The sequence below is a fragment of the Myotis daubentonii genome, chromosome 14, assembly GCF_963259705.1.
Source record: "Myotis daubentonii chromosome 14, mMyoDau2.1, whole genome shotgun sequence".
In the NCBI taxonomy this organism is placed as follows: domain Eukaryota; kingdom Metazoa; phylum Chordata; class Mammalia; order Chiroptera; family Vespertilionidae; genus Myotis; species Myotis daubentonii.
The window spans coordinates 59,142,212-59,164,118 of NC_081853.1; the positions used below are offsets into that span (position 1 = coordinate 59,142,212).

At 56.6% G+C, this 21,907-nt stretch overlaps 2 protein-coding genes across 6 annotated transcripts in view; both read left to right on the forward strand.

The window, feature by feature from the left end:
- The first annotated feature begins 684 nt into the window (after window positions 1-684).
- ELP6 (elongator acetyltransferase complex subunit 6) lies at window positions 685-12,746 on the forward strand. Of its 4 annotated transcripts, XR_009448634.1 has the most exons (9): window positions 685-865; window positions 2,165-2,285; window positions 2,837-2,915; window positions 3,492-3,562; window positions 5,231-5,349; window positions 6,038-6,239; window positions 6,990-7,136; window positions 7,887-9,364; window positions 11,452-12,746. XR_009448634.1 is itself a non-coding variant. In XM_059664920.1 (8 exons), exons 1-8 carry the CDS (start codon window positions 828-830, stop codon window positions 8,010-8,012), a joined length of 903 nt encoding a protein of 300 aa, XP_059520903.1. In that variant the 5' UTR covers window positions 685-827; the 3' UTR covers window positions 8,013-10,025. The 4 variants fall into 4 exon arrangements, 3 of the variants coding, with proteins under 3 accessions (XP_059520903.1, XP_059520905.1, XP_059520906.1); XM_059664920.1 differs by lacking the exon at window positions 11,452-12,746 and having other exon boundaries at window positions 7,887-10,025; XM_059664922.1 differs by lacking the exons at window positions 2,165-2,285; window positions 11,452-12,746 and having other exon boundaries at window positions 688-865; window positions 7,887-10,025.
- Window positions 12,747-16,075: 3,329 nt separating this feature from the next.
- SCAP (SREBF chaperone) overlaps window positions 16,076-21,907 on the forward strand; it is a 28,277-nt gene continuing 22,445 nt past the window's right edge. The window contains exon 1 of one of the 2 annotated variants that reach the window (XM_059664924.1): window positions 16,076-16,216. The gene's annotated coding sequence lies outside the window, so the exon portion shown is untranslated. The remainder of the gene's footprint in view (window positions 16,217-21,907) is intronic. The other variant, XM_059664925.1, reaches the window with a different exon arrangement.

A 21,907-nucleotide genomic window follows, 5' to 3' on the forward strand; every position in this document is an offset into this window, starting at 1 on the left:
AAGTGCGAGTGGCTCTGGCTCCACAGATGCGCTCAGGCCTCTGGGCGCGCGTGGGCGCGTGCACCTGCGCACGTGGGCGCGTGCACGTGTGTGCGCATTGCTCTTTGTGGCTCAGAATGAAGGACAGGCTCTGACTCCACCACCCTCACCAACACGGGCGCTGACAGTGCCTTCCCGTCTTCTCCACGTTGCCCTCATCTGCGCATCCCCGCCCCCAGGAGATGGGCACTGTGACAGATTTATATAGAGGAACAAACAGCAGCTCAGAGTCCCTCCGGGGCACGGGCTGGGCGGTGGCCAGGACTTGGACGCAGCCCCCAGGGCCCGAGCCTCTGCTCTTCCCTCCACACGCTGCACAGACAGCCTGCCAGGCGTCCCTGCGTGAGCGGAAACAGGAGCATGAGCTAGAATTGAGCTTTGTAGGGAACACACAGCCCGCGTTTCTCGCACCGCCCGAGCTCGCCCGGACGGGGAGAGCGAGGCTTAGGGGGGAGAAGAGAGCCGACTGCGTGGAGCCTGGAGGGCGCCACGGCGAGTGCTCCAACACCGCAGACCCGCAGGGTAGGAACCGAACTTGTTCCAGCCGCTGGAGCCGCCGGGCCGAGAGCGCGACGGGACAGCGGCCGGACGTGCGTCATCACGCGTGCGCCGGAAGCGCCCAGGTCTAGGCGCCTCCTGATTGGCTGCGGTGGGAGCCGGCGGCGTCGTGCGTGCTCCTGGACCGAGGGTGTGGGTGCCGTGTGCTGCGGTCCCTGTTGGTCTCCGCGGCAGTTTTATTTCCCCGTCCAGGACGCTGCTCCGCGAGCTCGGCATGTTCCCGGAGCTCAATGACCTCCTCAGTGCCACCCCGGACCGGGCGGAGCCGGTAACGCGCCGCGCGGGGGGGCGGGGCGGGGCGGTCCCTGGAGCCGGGCGGAAGCACGCGTCCCGGGCGCAGGGCACACGGACCCGCGGGCAGGACGCGCTGCCCACCGGCCGACCGTGCTTGGGGGTTGTAGTCCAGGGAGGGCCGGCCGGGCGTGGGCTGGACCTCGGGGCCCGCGGGGCGTGGGTTTCTGCGCCTTCTCGCGGTTTCTCGAAGGCCGTGGGTGCCCGTGAACGATCTGGGACGCATGTTCGACGTATGGACGGACTTAGGTTCACAAACGTGTCCCGGGAGCCCTCGGCGTGTCGCCCGGTGGGGGTCCCGGCGCCCGGGGAAGGCTGCCGGAGAGGAGCGGAGAGGAGAGTTGGTTCTCCACCTTCACAGCGGCCCAGCCTCTTGCCCGTCCCGAGTGTCCTTCGGGCCCGGGAGCCCGCGGGTCTCGGCGATCGCTGCTGCTCCCTCTCCTGGCGCCTAGAAGCGCGCTTCCCCGCTGCTCTCAGCCGGCGCGGGGCTGCACCAGGCCACCTCGGGCACCACAGCCTCGCAGTGTTTCCCCCTCCCCGCCTTCTGGGGCACCTCGACCTGTTTCACCTTTTAGTCCAGGGGTTACCTCTCCCAGGAGCATCCCTGGTTCATCTCATAACCTTTGTCTTCGTAACGAAATGTCAGGCTCCCCCGGGCAGCCAAGACGCCTCTACGACCCCATAGTGCCGGGCAAATCAGCCTTCTGTAGGTCCTTGTGTATTTCCTGGCTGCCCGGCAGCTCTCCTCTGCCCACGCCTGCAGGTCCTGCAGCTAATGGTCCTGCACCCCCAAGTGTTCAGCCCAGGGCCCGCTGGGGAATGGAGGGTCCCAGTGGGATGACAGCCCTGGGGGTCACCCTCAGGAGCTATAGTGTGGTCTTTCATGTTTTGTTTTAAGAAGCACATTTTAAAAAATTAATTCATTAACTAATTAATTATTGTTAATCCTTATCCGAGGATCTTTTTCCATTGATTTTTAGAGGGAGTGGGAGGAAGGGGTGGGGGGAGAAACATCAATACGAGAGACACATCGATTGGTTGCCACCCCACGTGCCCCAGCTGGAGCCAGGAATCAGCCTGCAACCGAGGTGCGTGGTGCCTTTGACCAGAATCGAACCCGGGACCCTTCAGTCTGCGGGCCACGCAGGCCAACGCTCCATCTCCTAGTCCTGAGCCAAACCAGCCGGGCATCTTCGTGTTTCATAAGTGAAACAAGTCACAGCGGCACAGAGGCGTCTGATCCCACTTGCTCTGGACCTTTCCTCTTGCTGACAAGGAATTCGAGGTGCTGGGTCAGGGCCGCCAGGCATCGCAGAGACAGCCACCCTGAGAGGCCTTTCCGGGGCTCCTGGCCAGAGCTCTGCCTGAAGCAGTGTTCAGGGCCATTGGACACTGAGGTCTGTCAGCAGCCACGCCTTCCCTCCCTCCCACCTCCCCACCCTCTAGCGGACTCGGCATCAGAATTAGAAATGGGGAGGAAGCTGGAGCAGATGGTTTTTTGAAGGTCCCTTCCCGTGTTGGCAGACTCTGATTTTTGTTGGATTCTGATGGTAGACGCGTCCTTTGTCCAGTATCTCTTTCCCCCAACACTAGTCCCTGAGTTACTAGGTGAGGAGTGAGGAAGAGGAGGGATTTTATTCTCTGTTTTGCTTCGGGAAAATAGAAGCCAAGATATGCTTGCCCTTAATGAGTGACTTCATCCTGATCACTTTGTTTTTCCCACAATTTTTACTTCCTCTCTGATAATCCTAGTGCATATGTTGTGCATACACACGTACACACATACCCTTCAGATTACACAGCCAACCGCATACACACGTACACACATACGCTTCAGATTACACAGCCAACCGCATACACACGTACACACATACGCTTCAGATTACACAGCCAACCGCCCTCTTTCCGGGGATCTGGATCACCTTTTCGTGTTCCTCTTAATTTTTAGGGGAAACTGACTCTACTCTGTGATGCCGAGACCGATGGCAGTTTCCTTGTGCACCACTTTCTCTCCTTCTACCTCAAAGGTATGGGACCCATTGAGGCGACTGAGAAAGAAACCTGAGGCCAAACGTGCTTAGAAAAGCCTGTTTCAGGAATCAATGGGACTAGTCGGGGCTTCGGTGTCTGGGTGGCCACGTGGCTGTTCATTAGACTTAATTACGTTCAGTGAGGCGGCTAGAGCTTCTTTGCGTCTCCTTTATATCGTCTCGGATGTAGGACCAGTTTTCAAAGTTAATTGTAGGGGCGATGGGGGGTAAGGACATATGTAACACCTTAATAAAGAGAAAAAGTTCATTGCACTCCTCTACACTGACAAACAGAAAAATATGATTTTTTTAAAGGCCACAGTTTATTTACACTGGAGCAAAATAAGGTACCCAGTAATACACCTAACAGAAGTGCATCTCAGAATCAACTATAAAAGGTATAATTATTAAGTATTTTAAAAATCGCATCTTAGAATCAAATTTGGTATTTCAGGTTGCAAGACCCCTGAGTCTCTAAGACCTGCCTTAGTGCTTCTGTTTCCGGAGGTGCGGAGGGCAGGAGAGTGGCTGTGCAGAGAGACAGTGTTAAGATGCATTGATTTTGTCTTCCAGCTAATTGTAAGGTGTGTTTTGTGGCCCTCGTTCAGACCTTCAGTCACTACAACATTGTGGGGCAGAAGCTGGTAAGTATTTCAGACGTGGTGGTGAGGTCCCTGAGTGAGTGTGTGTGCCACGTACGTGTGCGTGCTCTGAGGTTGGAGAGAACTTGGCGAGAGAGGGACTGAGGAACTCGTGGGCCCCTGAACGCTTTATCTGAAGGGGTTAAACAGCACCTCATGTTTTGTTAATTTGAGTTTATAGACCCAGGTCTTTGCTCATTAACCAAACCCGTCTCTGTTGATTCTGGACCAGTCACGTTTCCCCTCTCCATGTGGGCTCTCCTCTGGGCCCTGCTGGGCTGGCCATCACAGCTTGTCTGCCACCAAGTTGAGTGGCTCCGCTGTCTCTCCCTAAGTCTAGGGCTTAGGGCCCGGCTGTGGGGACAGGCACTGTCACCTGCACCCCATCGCCTCAGATAAAGGCAGGTAAGCACGTGACGGCCAGAGGCTGCTCAGGGCCTAGGGAGGCGTGTGTCTTGTTTTGATAGGCCGGCCTCACGGGAGAGAACCGGTCACCCACCGGCAGCGACCTCTGAAGTGCCAGGTCACCGCTCCTCCCTGATGCAGGGAAGCAGACGGGAGGGTGAGAGGAGGTGGCTCTTCCTCACTCTGTGCAGTCAGTCAGGAACACGCTGCATTCCAGGTCAGGCACGTCCCCCTCTGGCCGCGACGTCGGGCTTTCTGGATGAGAGAGCAGTGTCTCAGTCCAGATGGGCTGCTTTTCCGATGCCCGTGGCCTCACCGTCCACACGGCAGGGTGGTCTGCACATGCTGGGTGTGCACAGCCTCGATGAGCTGCCGTACCCTAACCTCACACCCTCTTGGTGGGTGACTGCACTTAACAGGAGCAGAATGGCCGTGAGCAAGAGCACAGGTGGCGGCCAGGGGGCTTTCTGTGCCCGGCGCTGCTGGCGCTGCTGGCGGCGCCGAGTGGAGAGCTAGCGGGTGAACGAGCCATGGAGACCTGGCCCAGGGCTGTGCCCTGTCCCTGCACAGAGAGGGAGGGAGTGTGCCACCATCCCTGGCGCTTTGCTGAAATGCTGACTCTTTGGCTCTGCCCCTGAAACTTGTGGTTCTGGAGGTCCGGAGTGGGGCTCAGGGATCTGCATTTTAATCAGTGTCTTGAGGTTCTTACTTGGGTGGTTCATGAAGAATCCTATTTAAGAAGTTCTCATTAGAGCAAGGGCCGACAAACTCCTGCCTGTGCCCCGGTGTTTTGTAAATAAAGTTTTATTAGAACACAGCCACACCCATTTGCTGATGAATTGTCTATGGTTGCTTTCGTTCTACAATAGCAGAGTTGAGTAGTTGCTACAGAGACTGTCATTCTCCCACCCTCTTACTGTTATTATTTACTTACTGCTTTTAAATGTGCTTAATTTTATAAATACATGCATTTAAAAAGGAATCTATATTACTATTGTAAATTAAAATCTGTCAGGTAATCATAAAATAAATATAAAAGCAAAAAATGCACTTTTTTTATATAAAGTGACAATCAATGTAAGTGCACCTCTGAAAACAATGGGAATTGTGGGTGGGAACGCCCAGGGGAAAGGAGACGCGCCCAGGGAGGGTGGACAGGTGCACATCTGCAGGGTTCGGGTGGGGCTGTGCCCTCCTGAGAGCTTGAGGTGAGAGCCCGGGCTTCCCCTGCGAGGCTCGGTGGCTCACTCTCTTGGTTGTGCTCAGGGTGTCAGCCTGACCGCGGCACGGGAGCGCGGGCAGCTGGTCTTCCTCGAGGGTCTCAGGTCAGCGGTGGACATCTTCTTCCGGGCCGGGGGCGAGGCACACCCCCTGCAGTTCCTCAGGTCAGTCCGCCTGCAGCCCAGCCCCAGGGCACAGCTGGTGGGGCCAGCCCAGCGCAGCTGTTGCCTCCCCCTCGCAGCCTCACCAGCCTCCCCCTCGGCGTGCGGGAGGGCAGGGCGGCTTCGGGTCAGACACGCCCCTGTTGCGGCAGCGTTACTGGCAGCCCTTGCTCTGACCCTGGGCCGGAGGGTGGGCGGGCGGCTGCCCCCAAAGCTGTGGGAAGTGTTGTCTGCGGGAATCTGGTGACCGGCTCTGATTCTGGGAAATGGCCGCCGAGGGAGTCGCGGGGAGATGGGCCAGCCCCTTCAGGGACAGGTCGCATGGTACACACCAGCCGCCCTGAGGCCAGAGCCCCTCCTGCAGGACCCCGAGTTGCTGTTTAGCTTCTTATGCCCCATTCGGACCTGCTGGGAGGGCTGCTCCCGCCTGCCCGGCCACAGGAGGCCTCCAGGGCCACCTCGGGTCAGGGGCCCGGGGCTGTTGGGCTGGGTCTGCGGTTTGTAGCCCGGCGCCCCGGGCCTCGAGGAGCATTGGTGTTGAAGCACAGCTCACTGCACGCCGACCGGCCTGACCCCTGGGGCGAAGGACTGGGGTCCAGCTCTCTGCCCCCCCGCCGCTCCCTGTGACGCCGCTCAGTCCAAGACGCAGGCTGTGCAGAGTGAACTCTGCTGACTTCTGCCCCGTGTCCAGGGAGGCCAAGGCCGCCAGCCTGCAGCCGCTGTATGAGTTCGTGCGGGAGGCCCTGGAGCCCGTGGATCAGGGGGCGGCTGCCTGGAAGCGCCCGGTGCTGCTGGTGGACGACCTCAGTGTGCTGCTGAGCCTGGGCGTGGGCGCGGTGGCCGTGCTGGACTTCATCCACTACTGCAGGGCCTGCGTGTGCTGCCGGCTGCAGGTACCACGGGCCAGGCAGGCCCAGCCCTCGCTGGCTCGCGGTGGTCTGTTGGCTCATGGCTTGGGGTTGGGCTTTCCTCTGGCAGGCCAGGAGTCTTTGGGGCTCTCTGCTCCCCATACCTGCCAGTGCTAAAGGGATGGCGAGCGCCGTCTCCAGGGGCTGGTCGTGTGGTGCTGCGAGGCCCCAGCCCTGTGTGTCCTGGGCAGGTCACTATCCCTCTGGGTGTGTTTACAGATCAGTTGAGATAATGGGTATAAATTGCTTTAAAAATTGTGAGGTGCAGTACAGGTAGGTTGTCACCTTTATTGTCAAGTTATTAGGCAAAAATGGAGACTTGACCATAATAGAGATTTTATTTTATTTTTGGTCAGTCCTCACCTGAGGATATTTTTCCATTGGTTTTTAGGGAGAGTGGAAGGGAGAGGGAGAGACAGAAACATCGATGTGAGAGAGACACATCGATTGGCTGCCTCCTGCACGCGCCCGGACCAGGGCCAGGGCCCTCCCCGCGAGGTGCATGCCCTTGACATGGAGCCTGGGACCTGCAGTCCGCAGGCCGTGTGACTTCCGGTGACGAGCTGGAAGCACAGGCTGGAGGTGCTGGTGATGGGATGTCCAGTGGGTGATTGGAGCCCAGGCAGGGCCCTCCCACAAGGGGCTGGTCGCGGCGGCGGCTGACCGGGAGAGGGTGTGCGGCCCGATCCTGGGGTCCCTTCCGTCAGGAGAGGCTCCCGTCCGTGTCTGTTGCAGGGAAACATAGTGGCCCTTGTGCACGACAGTGGGGACGCCGAGGACGAGGAGAGCGACGTCCTGCTGAATGGCCTCAGTCACCAGAGCCACCTGGTCCTGCGGGCCGAGGGCCTGGCCACCGGCTTCTGCAGGGACGTGCACGGGCAGGTGCGCAGGGTGGGCAGCACCCTGCTGGGTGACGGGCTGCTGGCGTCTGTGCCTGAGTCTGGCTCTCACGTGGGAAAGTGTTGTTTTAAAATCGGGACCTGGGCGGCTTTCCCTGAGGCGGGGTGGCCGCCCCTGCTGCCCCTACACGGCGCGGGGGGAGCGCTCAGGCGGAGGGCGGCCTGCGCCCGAGGGAGGCCAGGCTCACCATGCTTCTCCGCCTTCTGAGACTTCACCCAGCCCCACCCCAGGCTGACTTCCTGCGGCCCCTCCTGTCCAGGGGCCCTCAGAGGCCAGCGTGGGGTCTAAAGCAGCACCGCCATGCTGAGCGGCGGTGCCGGCGGCCGGCGTGAGAGGCTCTGCCGGCGCTGGGGCCTGGCTCTGAAGGCTCAGGACGCGCAGCCGGGACGTCACCCAGAGGAGCGGAGCCTCCCGGGCCTGAGTGGAGCGCGTTCTCAGTTAGTGTGGCAGCAGGGGCTGACCGTGTGGGGAAACAGGATGAGGGGCCCCACAGACACCGCGGAGGTTCCCTGGTGACTGTTCCTCTCCGGGGGGAGCAGGCGTCACTGTCGTCATGGAGGCTCCTTGACTCTCCGCTGGTAACAGAACAGCCTGGCTGTGGAGTTGGGCCCAAACCTGCATGGCACACGGGCCAGTGATCTGAGGCCCGAGGGCACGGAGGAGCCGGGAGGGCACGGGGCGGGGGGGGGGGGGGGTGGCTGGGCGGGGCCTCTCACTCTCTCCTGTCCACAGCTGAGGGTCCTGTGGAGGACGCCGTCGCCGCCCGCCCAGCGGGGCCGGAGCCTCACGTTCCAGTACAAGATCCAGGACAAGAGCGTGTCCTTTTTCGCCAAAGGACTGTCTCCTGCGGTTCTGTGACCCGGGGGGCAGGCGGAGCCCCCGGGCGGTTTCCTCACGGAGGACGAAGCATCTCCGCCTTCGCAGCCGTGTTCCCAGCTGGACTGCGCCCAGGGATGAGCGGGCTGTGGCGTGTGCCCTTGTCCCACGTTTAGAAAACACATCAGGAGCCCGCACCCTGCCTCTGCCGAGATGGAGCTGGGTGCAGGGGCCCTTACACGTCAGCCCGGCCGTTCACACTGTGCTTTGGAGCCAGGGTGGGTCTGAGCGCTGGCAGGAACCGTACCAACGGTGGGCATCCTCGGGGACAGAAGGGGCCGTCCTGGCTGCCATAGAGGGCGCCCCAGGTGCCCCACATCCTGGCTCCGCGGGCATCTCAGAGTTTCCACCTTTGTCTTGCAAAGGTCCTTTCCCTAAGCCCAGCGAAGAAGCAGCTTAGGAGGCGTGAGGCCCGAGGAGGCCACACTGGCTGACCCACGCTCCTGGGAAGGGGAGGGCTCCCACCCGTTCAGCTCGGCTCCCACCCGTTCAGCTCGGCTCCCCCTGGTCCCCCTGGTTCTGTGGAGAACGCGGAGGTGCTGTGGGGAACGGGGAACAGGCGGAGAGAACGGGGGACGAGCCATTACACCAGTTCGAGTCGCAGGAAGCGCACAGGCTGCCGTCGCAGGAGAGCAGTGGTCCCCTCGCCTGGTGTGTGAGTTGCCGGAGCGGAGCTTGGGCGAGAAGGCGTGGTTTGGAAGCAGTGCCAGTGCGAGGCCTTGGAATGCTCCCGTCTTGTCTCTGAGGACATCTTAGCTCCTCAGGGTTCAGAAATGTCTTTTCCTTCTTCACTGCCGGGAAGGGCTGTTCCTTTTTAGCTTAAAATAACGTCTAAGTGTTCCTTCACTGTTGACTCATTTAGGATTCGTTACGGTCTTGTGCTTGTCTCCGTGCTGATCATGAAATGAAATAGCCCTGCAGTACTGACTGAAGAGAATGTACTCTGATTTATTTACATGTAAAGTTTCTAAAATTGAGCCTCTGTACCGTTCACCTATCTAGGTGTTGAAAGGTTAGTGTATCTGTGCTCTCAGGAGTCTTTAGTTTTTTATCTCGATTTTAGAGAAAAACATCAGCTGCTTGTTCCACTTATCTGTGTATTGGTTGATTCTTGTTTGTGCCCTGACGAGATCGAACTCACAACCTTCGTATATTGGAACAACGTTCTAACCAACTGAACTACCTGGCCAGGGCCTCAAGAATCTTTTTTGAAAGGGTATTGTGCCCGCCCTGGCCGGTTTGGCTCAGTGGATGAAGATTTGGCCTGTGGACTGAAGGGTCCTGGTTTGATTCCAGCCAAGGGCACACGCCCAGGTTGTGGGCTCAATCCCCCAGTAGGGGGTGCACAGGAGGCAGCCAATCAATGATTCTCATCATTGATTTTTCTATCTCCCTCTCCCTCTCCCTCTCCCATCTGAAATCAATAAAATATATATATATATATATATATATATATATATACACACACACACACACATATATACATATGTGTATATATATATATACATACATACACACACACATATATTATTGATATTTTACAGAGTGGAAGGAAGAGGGATAGAGAGTTAGAAACATTGATGAGAGAGAAACATCCATCAGCTGCCTCCTGCACACCCTCTACTGGGGATGTGCCCGCAACCAAGGTACATGCCCTTGACTAGAATCGAACCTGGGAACATTGAGTCTGCAGGCCGATGCTCTATCCACTGAGCCAAACCGGCTAGGGCTAAAAATATATTTTTTAAAAAAGGGTTATTGTGACCACTTATCCAGATGACTTTCACCAGCACTTTGTCAAGTTCTATAAAGTGTTCTTCAGAGACTTTTCCTCATTTTTTAAAACTGGTTGTATATTTTTTTATTATTAGATTTTTAAATCTTTATTGTTGCAAGTATTACATATGTCCCCTTTCCCCACTATTAATGTCCTCTAGCTCACCCCCGTCCCCTGGTTGTATAATTATATTAAAACTAATGCAGAAATTGATTTAATACCCTCTCAAATGTTTTTTAGTTATTGGAAAAGGACTTACCTGATTTTTTTTAAATGGTGTTTTAGACATAGTAATGCAGTTGGCTTTTTAAAAAAAATTCTAAACTCTTCTAATGATTTTCAGATCAAGACTCTTGAATTTGTGAGATATTTCCCCTTTTTTTAGGTATCGTTAACATCTGCAAATAATGGTACACACCTTGCTTATTCCTCCCTTGGATAACTTTAGTCAGCACTTTGGAGTTTGTGAAATGAGAGTGGTGTGTATGCATTCGCTGTCCAGTTTCTGTTTTTAATGGAATAGGAAGCATTTTCGTATAGTACCTAATTTTAAAACATATTCTCAAGTCAGTTTGAAAATAAGCTTGAAGAAGGAAAGGAGAAAGAAATGTTCCTCTTCCACTCCTATCCTCCCCCGCCCCCCTTTTAAAATATATTTTATTGGTTCCAGGGAGGAAGGGAGAAGGAGAGAGAGACATCCATGATGAGAGAGAATCACGGACCGGCTGCCTTCCGCTCGCCCCACACTGGGGATGGAGCCCACAAACTGGACATGTGCTCTTGGTTCATAGGTCAGCGCTCAGCCACTGAGCCACGCCTTTTTAAGGGCTCGACCAGTAATCACTGAACCTCGTGGACTTCCTCGAGGTTCTGGCGCTTTTCCCGTGGGTGTGCTGGCGTGGCGACAGCTCTCAGGTGTATGACCCTTGAATCCCTCCTGCAGTCTTGTCTTACTAGTATTTGTTCTAGTTTCTATAAACTGCTGTTTGTTAGGCTTAAGATTTTAAAATTAACATTTATGTTTGAGATGGACTTACTTATTATGGTAGTATACCATCTATAGTTGTGAGCAGAGATGACCTCTATTTTTCTCTGTATTCGTCCAGTCAGGTTTGAACATGAAAATAATACTTGCCACATAAGCAGTGTTGAGGAACTCGCTGCCTTTCATATGCTCTGAAAGTCTTAGTGCTTTTTATTCCAAGTTAGGACTTGCATTGGTCAAGGTCAGGCACCTTTTTGGAATTTTTTTTTTTTTTCCTTTTTGGAATTTTGTCTTTGTTACTGGTCTTTATGTTTCTTTATTGTCAGTTTTAGTACTAGTTATTTTTCAAATATTTATCTTTTCTATTTGTTTTCCTGAAAAACTATTTATAAGTCATATATACAATAAGAGACTTGTGTCCAGAATATATAAAGAACTCTCACAATTTAATAAGACAACCAGTTAAAGAGTGAGCAAAAGATTGGCATAGACATCAAAGCAGACATAGGAATGCCAACATGCACATAAACATAAACATAAAATACCTAACATAGCCCTGGCTGGCGTGGCTCAGTGGGTAAGCGCTGGCCTTGGGACTGAAGGGTCCTGGGTTTGATTCTGGTTAAGGGCACATACAGGGGTTGCAGCTCCATCCCCAGTGTGGGGCGAGCGGGAGGCAGCCGATCCATGATTCTCTCTCATCATTGATGTTTCTCTCTCTCCCTCCACCTCTCTGAAATCAATAAAAATACGTAAAAAAAAAAAAAAAAAGATACCTAACATAACTAGCCATCTGGGATGTTCCTTAACAGAGAATGTTGCTAATTACCACACAGCTCAGCTAGAATTCAGTAACAGCTACAAGTCAGACAGTCCTGTAGGTTTGGAAAGAAGGAAGCATACCCTTCAAGGAGCAGAGGGTCAATGGGAGAAACGGGGTAAGTCACTTCATGCTCCTAAAGTGGCTACAAACCCACGTGCCCTCGCAGGTGTGGCTCGGTGGGTAGACAAACCCGGATCTACCCCTCACCCAGGTGACCAGGGTCCGTCAAATGTCTCTCAGACTCCTCAGCCAGCACACCCACAGGAAAGTCCAGAGCCTCAAGGAAGCCGAGAGGGGGGCGGGAACAGCGCCATCCCGCCTGGCGGTCATGGTGGAGATGAGCTTTTATTAGAGCACCGAACACGCGACCTACACAACACAGGTGCTCACTAAAGCGTTTACCCAGATCCCTGGCTCAGTGGACAGAGCGTGGGCCTGCAGACTGAAGGGTCCTGGGCCCAATTCCGGTCAAGGGCACGTGCCCTGGTTGTGGGCTCCATCCCCAGTAGAGGGCATGCAGGAGGCAGCCGATCAATGATTCTCTCTTCCTCTCTGAAATTAGGAATATCTTTTAAAAAAGAATGGCTACTGTGTTTTGGAATCGAGGCATTTTACATCTGTCCACCTGGATCTTAATTTCTTTCCGAAAGTCGCAGAGGTCAATGTTGGCTGCATCCTGAAACCGGACTCCTCAGGTGCGGTTCCCTGAGGTCCAGTATTTTCCGGCCACAAGCAGCTGCTGCTGCTGCTAGAACCATGATGCAGAGCTGAGGAGTCTGGCCGGAAGCAGCCCTGTCCACTTGATCCGTCGCCAGCTGCTGTCACTAGTGCTTAACTCGTGGTGATCGTGATCACTAGTGCAAGTGACTGCAGAGACGGACCCGAATCGCCAAGAAACACCCTTCTCTGTGTCCCAATGGCCGAGGTGCCTGGCCCTGGGTTGGAACCCAGAGTCCTGTGTCCAGGCTGTGGCCACCACGTCAGTTATTAGAGTCACCTCTCTCCCCTCTCCAAGAAATTTTCCTTATTTGTGAAATAGACCCAGCCCGTTTTTCAAGATTTTCATGAGGACTGGCCCAGTGTAGAAGCTTAAGTATGGGAAATTATGACTTTTTTTTAAAGAATATTTTATTGATTTTTTACAGAGAGGAAGGGAGAGAAATAGAGAGTTAGAAACATCGATGAGAGAGAAACATCGATCAGCTGCCTCCTGCACATCTCCCACTGGGGATGTGCACGCAACCCAGGTACATGCCCTTGACCGGAATCGAACCCGGGACCTTTCAGTCCGCAGGCTGATGCTCTATCCACTGAGCCAAACCAGTTTCGGCATGACTTCTTTTTTAAATATGTTTTTTTAAATTTATTTTGAGAGGAAGGGAGAGGAAGAGAGAGAGAGAAACATCAATGATGAAAGGGAATCGATTGGCTGCCTCTTGCATGTTGGACCAAGCTCGCAACCCAGCCATGTGCCCTTGACTGAAATCAAACCTGGGACCCTTTGGTCCACAGGCCGATGCTCTATCCACTGAGCCAAACCAGCCAGGGCTAAATATGTTTATTGATATCAGAGAGAGGGAGAGGGATAGAAACATCAATGATGAGAGAATCATGGATCAGCTGCCTCCTGCACGCCCCCCACTGGGGATCAAGCCTGTAAGATCACGTGCACCCTGCTGTGATCTCCTGGGTTGATGCTCAACCACTGAGCCACACCAGCCAGGCACTTCTTGACAAACTCTAAGCTCCGTTTCATTTAATTTTTTGAGTTATTCCATGGTAAGCAATTTGAAGTACGGTTGAGCTTTGCTAATCCTATCTAATAAAAGAGAAACATGGTAATTGGTGTACAACCGCTACCCTTCCCATTGGCTAATCAGGGTGATATGCAAATTAACTGCCAGCCAAGATGGCGTCCAGCAGCCAGGCAGCTTGCTTGCTTCAGTGACAGAGGACTCCAATGTTCCCTGCCTGCCTTGCCGGCCTCTGAGCTTGCAGTTTAAGAAACATCGTAACAAATATAGAAGCTAAACAAAACCCCAGAAACCTGCTTTCAGTGAGCGGAGCCAGGATCTCAGAGCTGGAGTTATACATTGTTTCGATTATAGAACTGAAACAAACCAGATACCTTCTTTCAGCAGCAGAGGCCTCAGAGCTGGAGCCAGAGCTAAAGCTGGCCCAGAATAAAAAGAAAAAAAAAAAAAAGGAGCAGTTGGGAGTTTCGGTCGGCCTGAAAACAGCCCTCAGCCCCTCACCCAGACTGGCCAGGCACCCCAGTGGGGACCCCCACCCTGATCCAGGACACCCTTCAGGGAAAACCAGCCAGCCCCACCCATGCACCAGGCCTCTATCCTATATAGTAAAAGGGTAATATGCCTCCCGGCACCGGGATCAGCATGACGGGGCAGCGCCCCAACCCCCGATGAGCCCTGCTCTGTGCCTGATAGGGGGGAGCTCCCCAACCCCCTGATCGCCCTGCGGCTCTATGTGTGACAGGGTCCGGCGCCCCCCCCCCCCACGGGCCCTGCTCTGTGTGTGATGGGGTAGAGCCATAACCTCCCCATCGGCCCTGCCCTGAGTGTGACAGTGGCGGCACCCCAAACCCCTGATCCGCCCTGCTCTGTGTGTGACGGGGTGGTGCCCCAACTCCCCTATCAGCCCTACTCTGTGAGTGACAGCAGGGAGCTCCCCAACCGCCTGATCGGCCCTGCTCTGTGAGTGACAGGGGGGAGCTCCCCAACCCCCTGATCGGCCCTGCTCTGTGAGTGACAGGGGGGAGCTCCCCAACCCCCTGATCGGCCCTGCTCTGTGCGTGACAGGGGGGGCTCCCCAACCCCCTGATGGTCCCTGCTCTGTGCGTGACGGGGGAGCTCCCCAACCCCCTGATGGGCCCTGCTCTGTGAGTGACAGGGGGCAGCGCCCCAACCCACTGATTGGCCCTGCTCTGTGCGTGACAGGGGCTGGCGCCGCAACCTCCCCATCGACCCTGCCTTGAGTGTGACAGGGGGCGGTGCCCCAACCCCCAATCAGCCCTGCTCTGAGCCCGACCAGGGGCTGCACCTAGGGATTGGGCCTGTCCTCTGCCACTCAGGAGCAGGCCTAAGCCAGCAGGTCGTTCATTATCTCCTGAGGGATCCCAGACTGCGAGAAGGCACAGGCCTGGCTGAGGGACCCTCCTTTCCCCCCCGAGTGCAGAAATTTTTGTGCACCAGGCCTCTAGCCTACACTAATAAAAGACAAAGATGCTAATTTACTGTACCTTTGCTTTGCCCTAAGCCACGCCCACCATCCAATCAGAGAGACTATATGCAAATTAACCCAAGCAAGATGGCGGCCGGCAGCAACGGAGCTGGAGCAAGCAGGAGGCTTGGTTGCCTGGGTGATGGAGGAAGCCAAGCTTCCCGCCTGCCCTGGCTGGCTGTGGTCTCCACTAAAGGCAACAAATTTCAATTATAGAAGCTAAATATATCCCAGATACCTGCTTCCAGCCAGCCTCCACTGGGAGCTTGGGTGGCTGCGGGGTGTGGCCAGCCTGCAAACAGCCATCAGACCCTCACCCAGGCTGGTCACACTCTCATGGGGTTAGGGTCCCCGCTGGGGGGCTTAGCCAGCCTGAAAACGGCACTCAGCCCCTCACCCAGACTGGCCAGGCACCCCAGCAGGACCCCCCCACCCTGAAGGGGCTGTGGCCAGCTTGCAAACAACCATCAGCCCCTCACCCAGGTTGGCCGGGCACCCCAGGGGGACCCCCACCCTGAAGGGGCTGTGGCCAGCCTGTAAACAGCCATCAGCCCCTCACCCAGGCTGGTCAGGCACTCCTATATAATAAAAAGGTAATATGCAAATTGACCCTAACAGCAGAACGACTGGTAATGACTGGTCACTATGACACACACTGACCACCAAGGGGCAGATGCTCAACGTAGGAGCTGCTGAGCTGTGGTGACTTGGCAGCTGCGGTTTTTGGGTGACGCACCTGGAACCAGAGAGGAGGGAGCCAGAACCTGGGGTGCGTCACCCGAGAACCGCACTTTCGCAATCCTTGGGGGTATGTCGGAGAGCCAGCTTCACCCGATCCCCGCAGGCTGGGCAGAGGTGACCCACTGGTGCAGAGCCTGTGCACCAGGCCCTGGTGATGAGCAAGAACTTCTGAGGTACCCGCATTACCGCAGGCTGGGGGCGGGGGAAGCCCCGAGAGGACCATCCCTTAACGCCTGGAGGGCGGAGCAGCAGTATGCGCGGCTCCTGAGTGTGTGTGGGAACGGCCTTCGCTCCCGCATCTCTGCGCGGGTTCACCCGGGAGCTTTCCAGGCAGCGGTTCCAGGTCGCCCACAGCCCCGCCCCGCCCCTCCCCTCCCCACGGGGCGCCGGCGTCCGCCAGGGGGAGCGCGCGAGCTGCGGCGGGCGAATGCGCACGCGCGCGCCGGGCCACGTGCGGAGGGCGGGGCGGGGCGGGAGGGGAAAGGTGGGAGGTGAGAGGTGAAGGGGCGGGAGCTGCGCGGCGCCGGGCGGCCGAGGGAGAGGGCCGGCCCCACGCACCGAACCGCGGGCCAGGAGCGCGCACGCCGCCGCCGCTGCCCTCGCCGCCGCCGCCGCCACAGGTACCACCGCGCGGTCCCCACGGCGCCCGGTCGCGGGCCCGGCTCGGCCTCCCCGCGCGGCCGGGGGTTCCGGGATGGGCGGGTGCGGGCGTGGGCGCTGTCCAGCAGCCGTGCCGCCCGGGCGCGGAGACCGCGGCCGGGTCGGGGGCCCGGTCGCCGTGTCCCCTCCACCGGCCCCGTCCGCCCCGCGGGCCGCGCGCTCCCACCCACGCTCCGGCCCCCGTGACCGCGGCCGGGCCGGGGGGTCGCGCCCTGGGGCCCACGATCCCCGGAAGCTGCGAGCTCGGCACCCTGCGCGCCGGCCGCTCCCGCCTCTTGCGGAAGCGCAGCCGCGAGGCCCCGCGAAGCTGCTCGGAGGTTTGCTCGGCGCCGCTTTTCTGTTCGGTCCAAACCCCAGCCGGGCTCGGGGCCGGAGGGGCTGCCGGGAGCCGGTCTGAGGGGCGGGGCGCCCGGGGCCTGGCGGGAGCCCCCCAGCTCAGGCCCCTGTACCCCCCTCGGCGGTGACCCTGAGCCCCGAGGCGGGTGATGCTCCGGTGCGGCGGGCAGGGGGGGCAGCGGCGCACTGACCGGGCGCTGGCGGAGCTGGGAGCTGGGTGCGCGGTCCCCGTCGCTGCTGCCGGGGGGGGGGGGGGGGGGGGGCGGGGGCCGAGGCCCGCGGCGCGGAGCTGCCGGCTCCAGTCCCCGCGTGTGATCGCGCGTGGGCGCCGCACACCTGCAGCCGGAGCCTCCCCACGGGCGGCGGGGCAGGACGCGTGCAGGGGGGTGTCCGTGCTCCTGGTCGGGCCTCGGAGCCCCTCTCCGTTCCGCTCCCTGCCCGCCCCCGCAGACGGGCATCCGCTGCTGCTGGAGGCGGCGGACGGTCCCCTCGCTCCCGGCCAGGGAGTGGGCGTCAAGGTTGTCGGCTGCCCGAGGTCACAGGTGAGCAAACGGTTGGGAAACGCTGCACCTGTGGGCTCGGCACCCACGCGTTTCCTAGCGCCCAGACTCGGGGGGCTGCTCTCCTGGTGTCCAGCCGCCCAGGGCCCAGAGACCCCGCGGGACGGAGGCGTGCGCCGCTGCTGCCCCGGCATTGCTGGCCCCGCAGGCCCTTCCCGCACCGGGTGTGTGTCGTCACCCGCTGGACCGGTGGGAGGCTGCCCGCAGAGAAGGGGGTTCCCAGAGGCACCCGCTTGTGAGCCGAGATCCGGCCTTCAAGCCAGACCTGCCGGCCTCCCCCGAGCGAGTCCGCTCTGACTCGCTTCCTTCCTGGGTTTGGCTCCTTTTGCTCCTGAAATAATTCTGGGCAGAGTTTTTCTTAAAGAGAATGTTCTTTAAAAAATACGCTTTTATTGATTTCAGAGCGGAAGGGAGAGAGAGAAACACCAGTGATGAGAGAGAATCATGGTTCGGCTGCCTCCTGCACGCCCCCCACTGGGGATCGAGCCGGCAACCTGGGCCTGTGCCCTGACCGGAATCGAGCCGGGACCCTTCAGTCTGCAGGCCGCGCTCTATCCACTGAGCCACACCGGCCAGGGCTGGGTAAAGGCTTTAGTGAGCACCTGCGCTGTGTAGGTCCTGTGCTCGGTGCTCTAATAGAAGCTCATCTCCACCGTAACCGCCAGGTGGGATGGCACTGTTCCCGCCCTCTTCACGGGTGCGTGGCAGGGACATGATTTGTTGGGTCCTGGAGTGAGAGGCGTAGATCCAGGCTCGTCCGACAACAGAGTCGATGCTTTATGCTCGTGGTACCCGCTGGCTTTGGGGTCTCCTTTGTTGGCCACGGGCAGGTGAGAGGCAGCAGCAGGTGCTGAGGCGAAGGGAGGGAGGCAGCGCCACAGACAGTCGGAGGTGGTGGAACTGAGCCGGACGGGACAGCAGAGTGGCCACTACCCTTGACAGCTCCCGCTTGAGTGGTGGGCACCCCTGAGGACGCTGGCGGTATGCACACGCTTTGCAGTGGAGTCCAAAGCGGGCGTGTCAGTGCGTGTGCGTGTGCGTGTGCGTGTGCGTGTGCGTGTGTGTTCGAGCACCAAGAGTGCACATGGGCCCCAGGAACAAAATTAAAAACGATCTTCATGTTTATAGCAGCCTGACTGAATTTTTACTGTATAGTCATGAACCTATGTAGTGTCACAGTAGTATGTGTGTATAACTTACATACATATGTGCTGCCAAAGTGAACGCTATAATTTGTATATAAATATACACATATTGGCGATGTCCTCAAATTGTTGTTGTGGATTCATAATCCGAACCTTCAGAAACCACCGTTTACTTGCTCCATAGCTTTTTGTAGATGCATGAACACATCATCGAAGGCCGGACGCTAGCCACTTGTTTTGAACTGGGAGTCTAGGGAGCTTCAGTGCAATTCCACATAATCAGAGAGAATAGTATTTCATATTAACCGCCAGTTATAAGCTATTTTAAAATCGCAGCCATGCGTGCGAGTGCGGATCTGATCTCCCAGTAGTTACGTCGCACACAGCCCCAGCTCTTCAGTTTGAAGCTACAGTGACTGGTAAAGCCTTTTGCAGGTTAGACTTTGGTTGAACTTCTTCTGTTTTAAACGTTAATTTCAGTTAGTAGCCAGCGAGACTGAAGCAGTCAGTTCTCAGAGATGTGGCAGTTGTAATAGTCATATTTGTGCTATTCTCCAACTCCAGGGTATTTTTTAATCATCTAAATATTTTGAAATTAAAATACAGTGACTTCTTATCACTTTTACAAACTAGATTTGATCTTCAGTTCATTCCACTTTAGCGTTTGGTACGTTATCTCAAAATGAGCAGTTACAGAATTCTACCTGCTTTAAAAAATGACTAGAGGCATGCACTCAGGGGGTCCCTCAGCCTGGCCTGCTGCGCCCTCTCGCAGTCCGAGAGCCTTTGGGGATGTCCGACTGATGGCGGTGAGCGGGCCTGCCATCAGTCGGACATCCTTAGCGCTGCCACGGAGGCCGGAGAGGCTCCCTCCACCACCACTGAGCTCGCCAGCCAGCCCTGAACCCGGTGACCACTAGGGGGCAGCTCCTGAGTTGAGCATCTGCTCCTTGGTGGTCAGTGCGTGTCATAGTGACTGGTTGTTCCGCTGTTCGGTTGATTTGCATATTAGCCTTTTATTATATAGGATAGTGGCCCGATGCACAAAATTCATGCAAGGGGCTCGTCCCCTCGCCGTGGTGGCAGCCACCTCTGCCTCGGCCCTCGCAGCCCTGGCTTTGTCCAGAAGGATGTCCGGTCTAATTAGCATATTGCACTTTTATTATTATAGATGCTTATTGCCCTAAGGTTGCTCAGTGGTTAGAGCATGCGCATGCGCACGCACACACACACACTCACACACACACACTCTGTGATCCTTGTACAGCCACTAGTGGGTTTCTCAGGCTTCTTTTTTCTTTAATCAATAAATATGTGTTTTTATTGATTTCGGGCGGGGGTGGGGGCAGAGAGAGGAACATCAGTGATGAGAGAGAACTGTGGATTGGCTGCCTCCTGCATGCCCCACACGGGGGATCGAGCCCGCAACCCGGGCCTGTGTTCTGACTGGGAATTGAACCGTGACCTCCTGGTTCCTAGGCCGACACTGGGCCACGCGGCCGGCACAGGCTTCTTTCTTGCTTATTCCTTGCTCTCTCTTTCTCTTTCTCACGGGATCATACTGTTCTGTATCCATTTTCTGTGTCACTGTGTGACCATCTTTTCATGTAAAAAGCTATTCTACAACTTTTTTGGTTTCTTAAAACAAAGCCTCATTTGTTTCTGTTTTCCAGTAGCTTCCTCCTGTGAGCAGCCTGCCCCCCCCCCCCCCGGTCCCCCCGCTGGCTGCACGGGGCTGCACCTCCCGGAGTGAGTGCTACTCAGAGGGCCTCCAGCCACAGCCTCTCCTCCCCCAGCGCCCCACGACCTGCCCTCCCACGGCGGCCCAGCCAGCCCGTCTCCCCTCTTCCAGCTCATGTTTGTACGCATCTCCGCGGGGTGATTAGGTTCCTTCTTTCGGGCCTGAGTCCCGGTCGGGTTCGACATCCGTTCACATTTGTCACCCAGTGACAGTGACTATTGCAAACGTCAAGACCCGCCTTAGCAGACAACAGAGAGCCTGGTGCATCATGTTCTCGCCGGGAGGATAATCTTCAATTCTCCCCTCCCAACAGCCACCCCACGTGCAACCGAGAAAGGACCCCCGGGGCTGTGTGGGAGGTGCACCTGTTCCCGGCAGCCTGAGAGCCTCTCTTCCCAGTTAACTTCTCCCTGAACTCGGCACGACCCCATCGGCTTGCAGTGGGATCTACATAGAAAGTCCCTGAGAGGATCCGGGAGGCCAATAGAGATGTCCTTCAGGGCCAGTGCCTGGAAGGGCTGCGTCCCTGCTGAGCCACGGCTCTGATTTTGTATTAAGTACAGGAGTGGGCAAAAGTAGGCTTACAGCCAAACCGGTTTGGCTCAGTGGACAGAGCGTCGGCCTGCGGACTCATAGGTCCCGGGTTCGATTCCGGTCGAGGGCATGTACCTTGGTTGCGGGCACATCCCCACTGGGGGGCGTGCAGGAGGCAGCTGGTCGATGTTTCTAACTCTATCCCTCTCCCTTCTTCTCTGTAGAAAATCAATAAAATATATATTAAAAAAAAAAGTAGGCTTACAGTCGCTGGTCTGGGGACAGGTCAGCGGGTTCCGATGGTTACAAAGCTCATCAGCTCACAGGAATGCCACACGCCACGGGAAGCCTGCCTTTGGGACACGAACTCTGTCCTTCACACAGTGACCCCCGCATCCCTCCCCCAGCCCCTGGCAAGCACCGTTCTGCTGCTGCGGTTCTGACGGAGGCACCCTGTGAGTGAGTCCCGGCATCTGTCCTTTTGTGTTGGCTCATCTCGCCCATGGCATCCTCGTGGCTCCGCATGCTGGTTACGCCTCCGCTGCTGGTGGGGACTGTTCGTACCCTTGGCTGTTGGGAATAGTGCTGCTGTGAACACGGGGTAGCGTGTTTGCTCAGGTCCCTGTGTTCAGTTCTTCCGGGCGTGCACACCAGTGGACCCGCTGGGCCGGGTGGTCATTCCATGGCTCACTTCCTGAGGAACCGCCGTCCTGTTTTCCAGCGCTCGCACCGTTTCACGTTCTCACCAGCAGCGCGCAGAGTCCCAGCTTCTTCACGTTCTTGCCAACACTTGTTACTTCCTGTGTGTGCGCGTGTTCACGCGTGTGTGTATGTGCGCGTGCGTGTATGTGTCTGTGTGCATGTGTGCTTGTGTGTGCTTGTATGTGTGTGTGCGTGTGAGTGTGCGTGCGTGCGTGCTAGTAGCCATCCTAATGGTGTGAGTATCTCGGTGTAGTTCTCACTTTCATCCTCCTCGTATGTGATCTGGAGCGTATTTCCATGTGTGTATCAGACGTATCTCTTCTTTGGAGAAATTCTATTCAAGTCCTGTGTCCATTTAAAAAGTTGGGTTGGTTTCCTGTTCGCTGTGGACTCGGGAGCTCTGTGCTCTGTGTGCGCGCCCTCCAGGGACCTGGCTGTAAGGTTTCCTCGTGCTGTGGCTGCCTTTGGCTCTGTTGACAGTTTCTTCGGATGCACACAACTTGAAGCTTACGTGAAGCCAGCTGTTTATTTTCCTTCTGTGTTGCCTGGCCTTTGGCCGTGGCCAGGAAATCGTTGCCAAATCAGCTGTCGTGAATCTTTGCTCTTTGTTTCAGGTCTTGCATTTGGGTCTTG

Bases quoted from the DNA above. Each gene is read 5' to 3' on its own strand.
- ELP6 (XM_059664920.1), top strand. From the start codon at position 828: ATGACCTCCTCAGTGCCACCCCGGACCGGGCGGAGCCG. The intron at 866-2,164 runs GTAACGCGCCGC...CTTGCTGACAAG, and splicing joins CCCCGGACCGGGCGGAGCCG to GAATTCGAGGTGCTGGGTCA. The intron at 2,286-2,836 runs GTCTGTCAGCAG...CTTAATTTTTAG, and splicing joins CAGGGCCATTGGACACTGAG to GGGAAACTGACTCTACTCTG.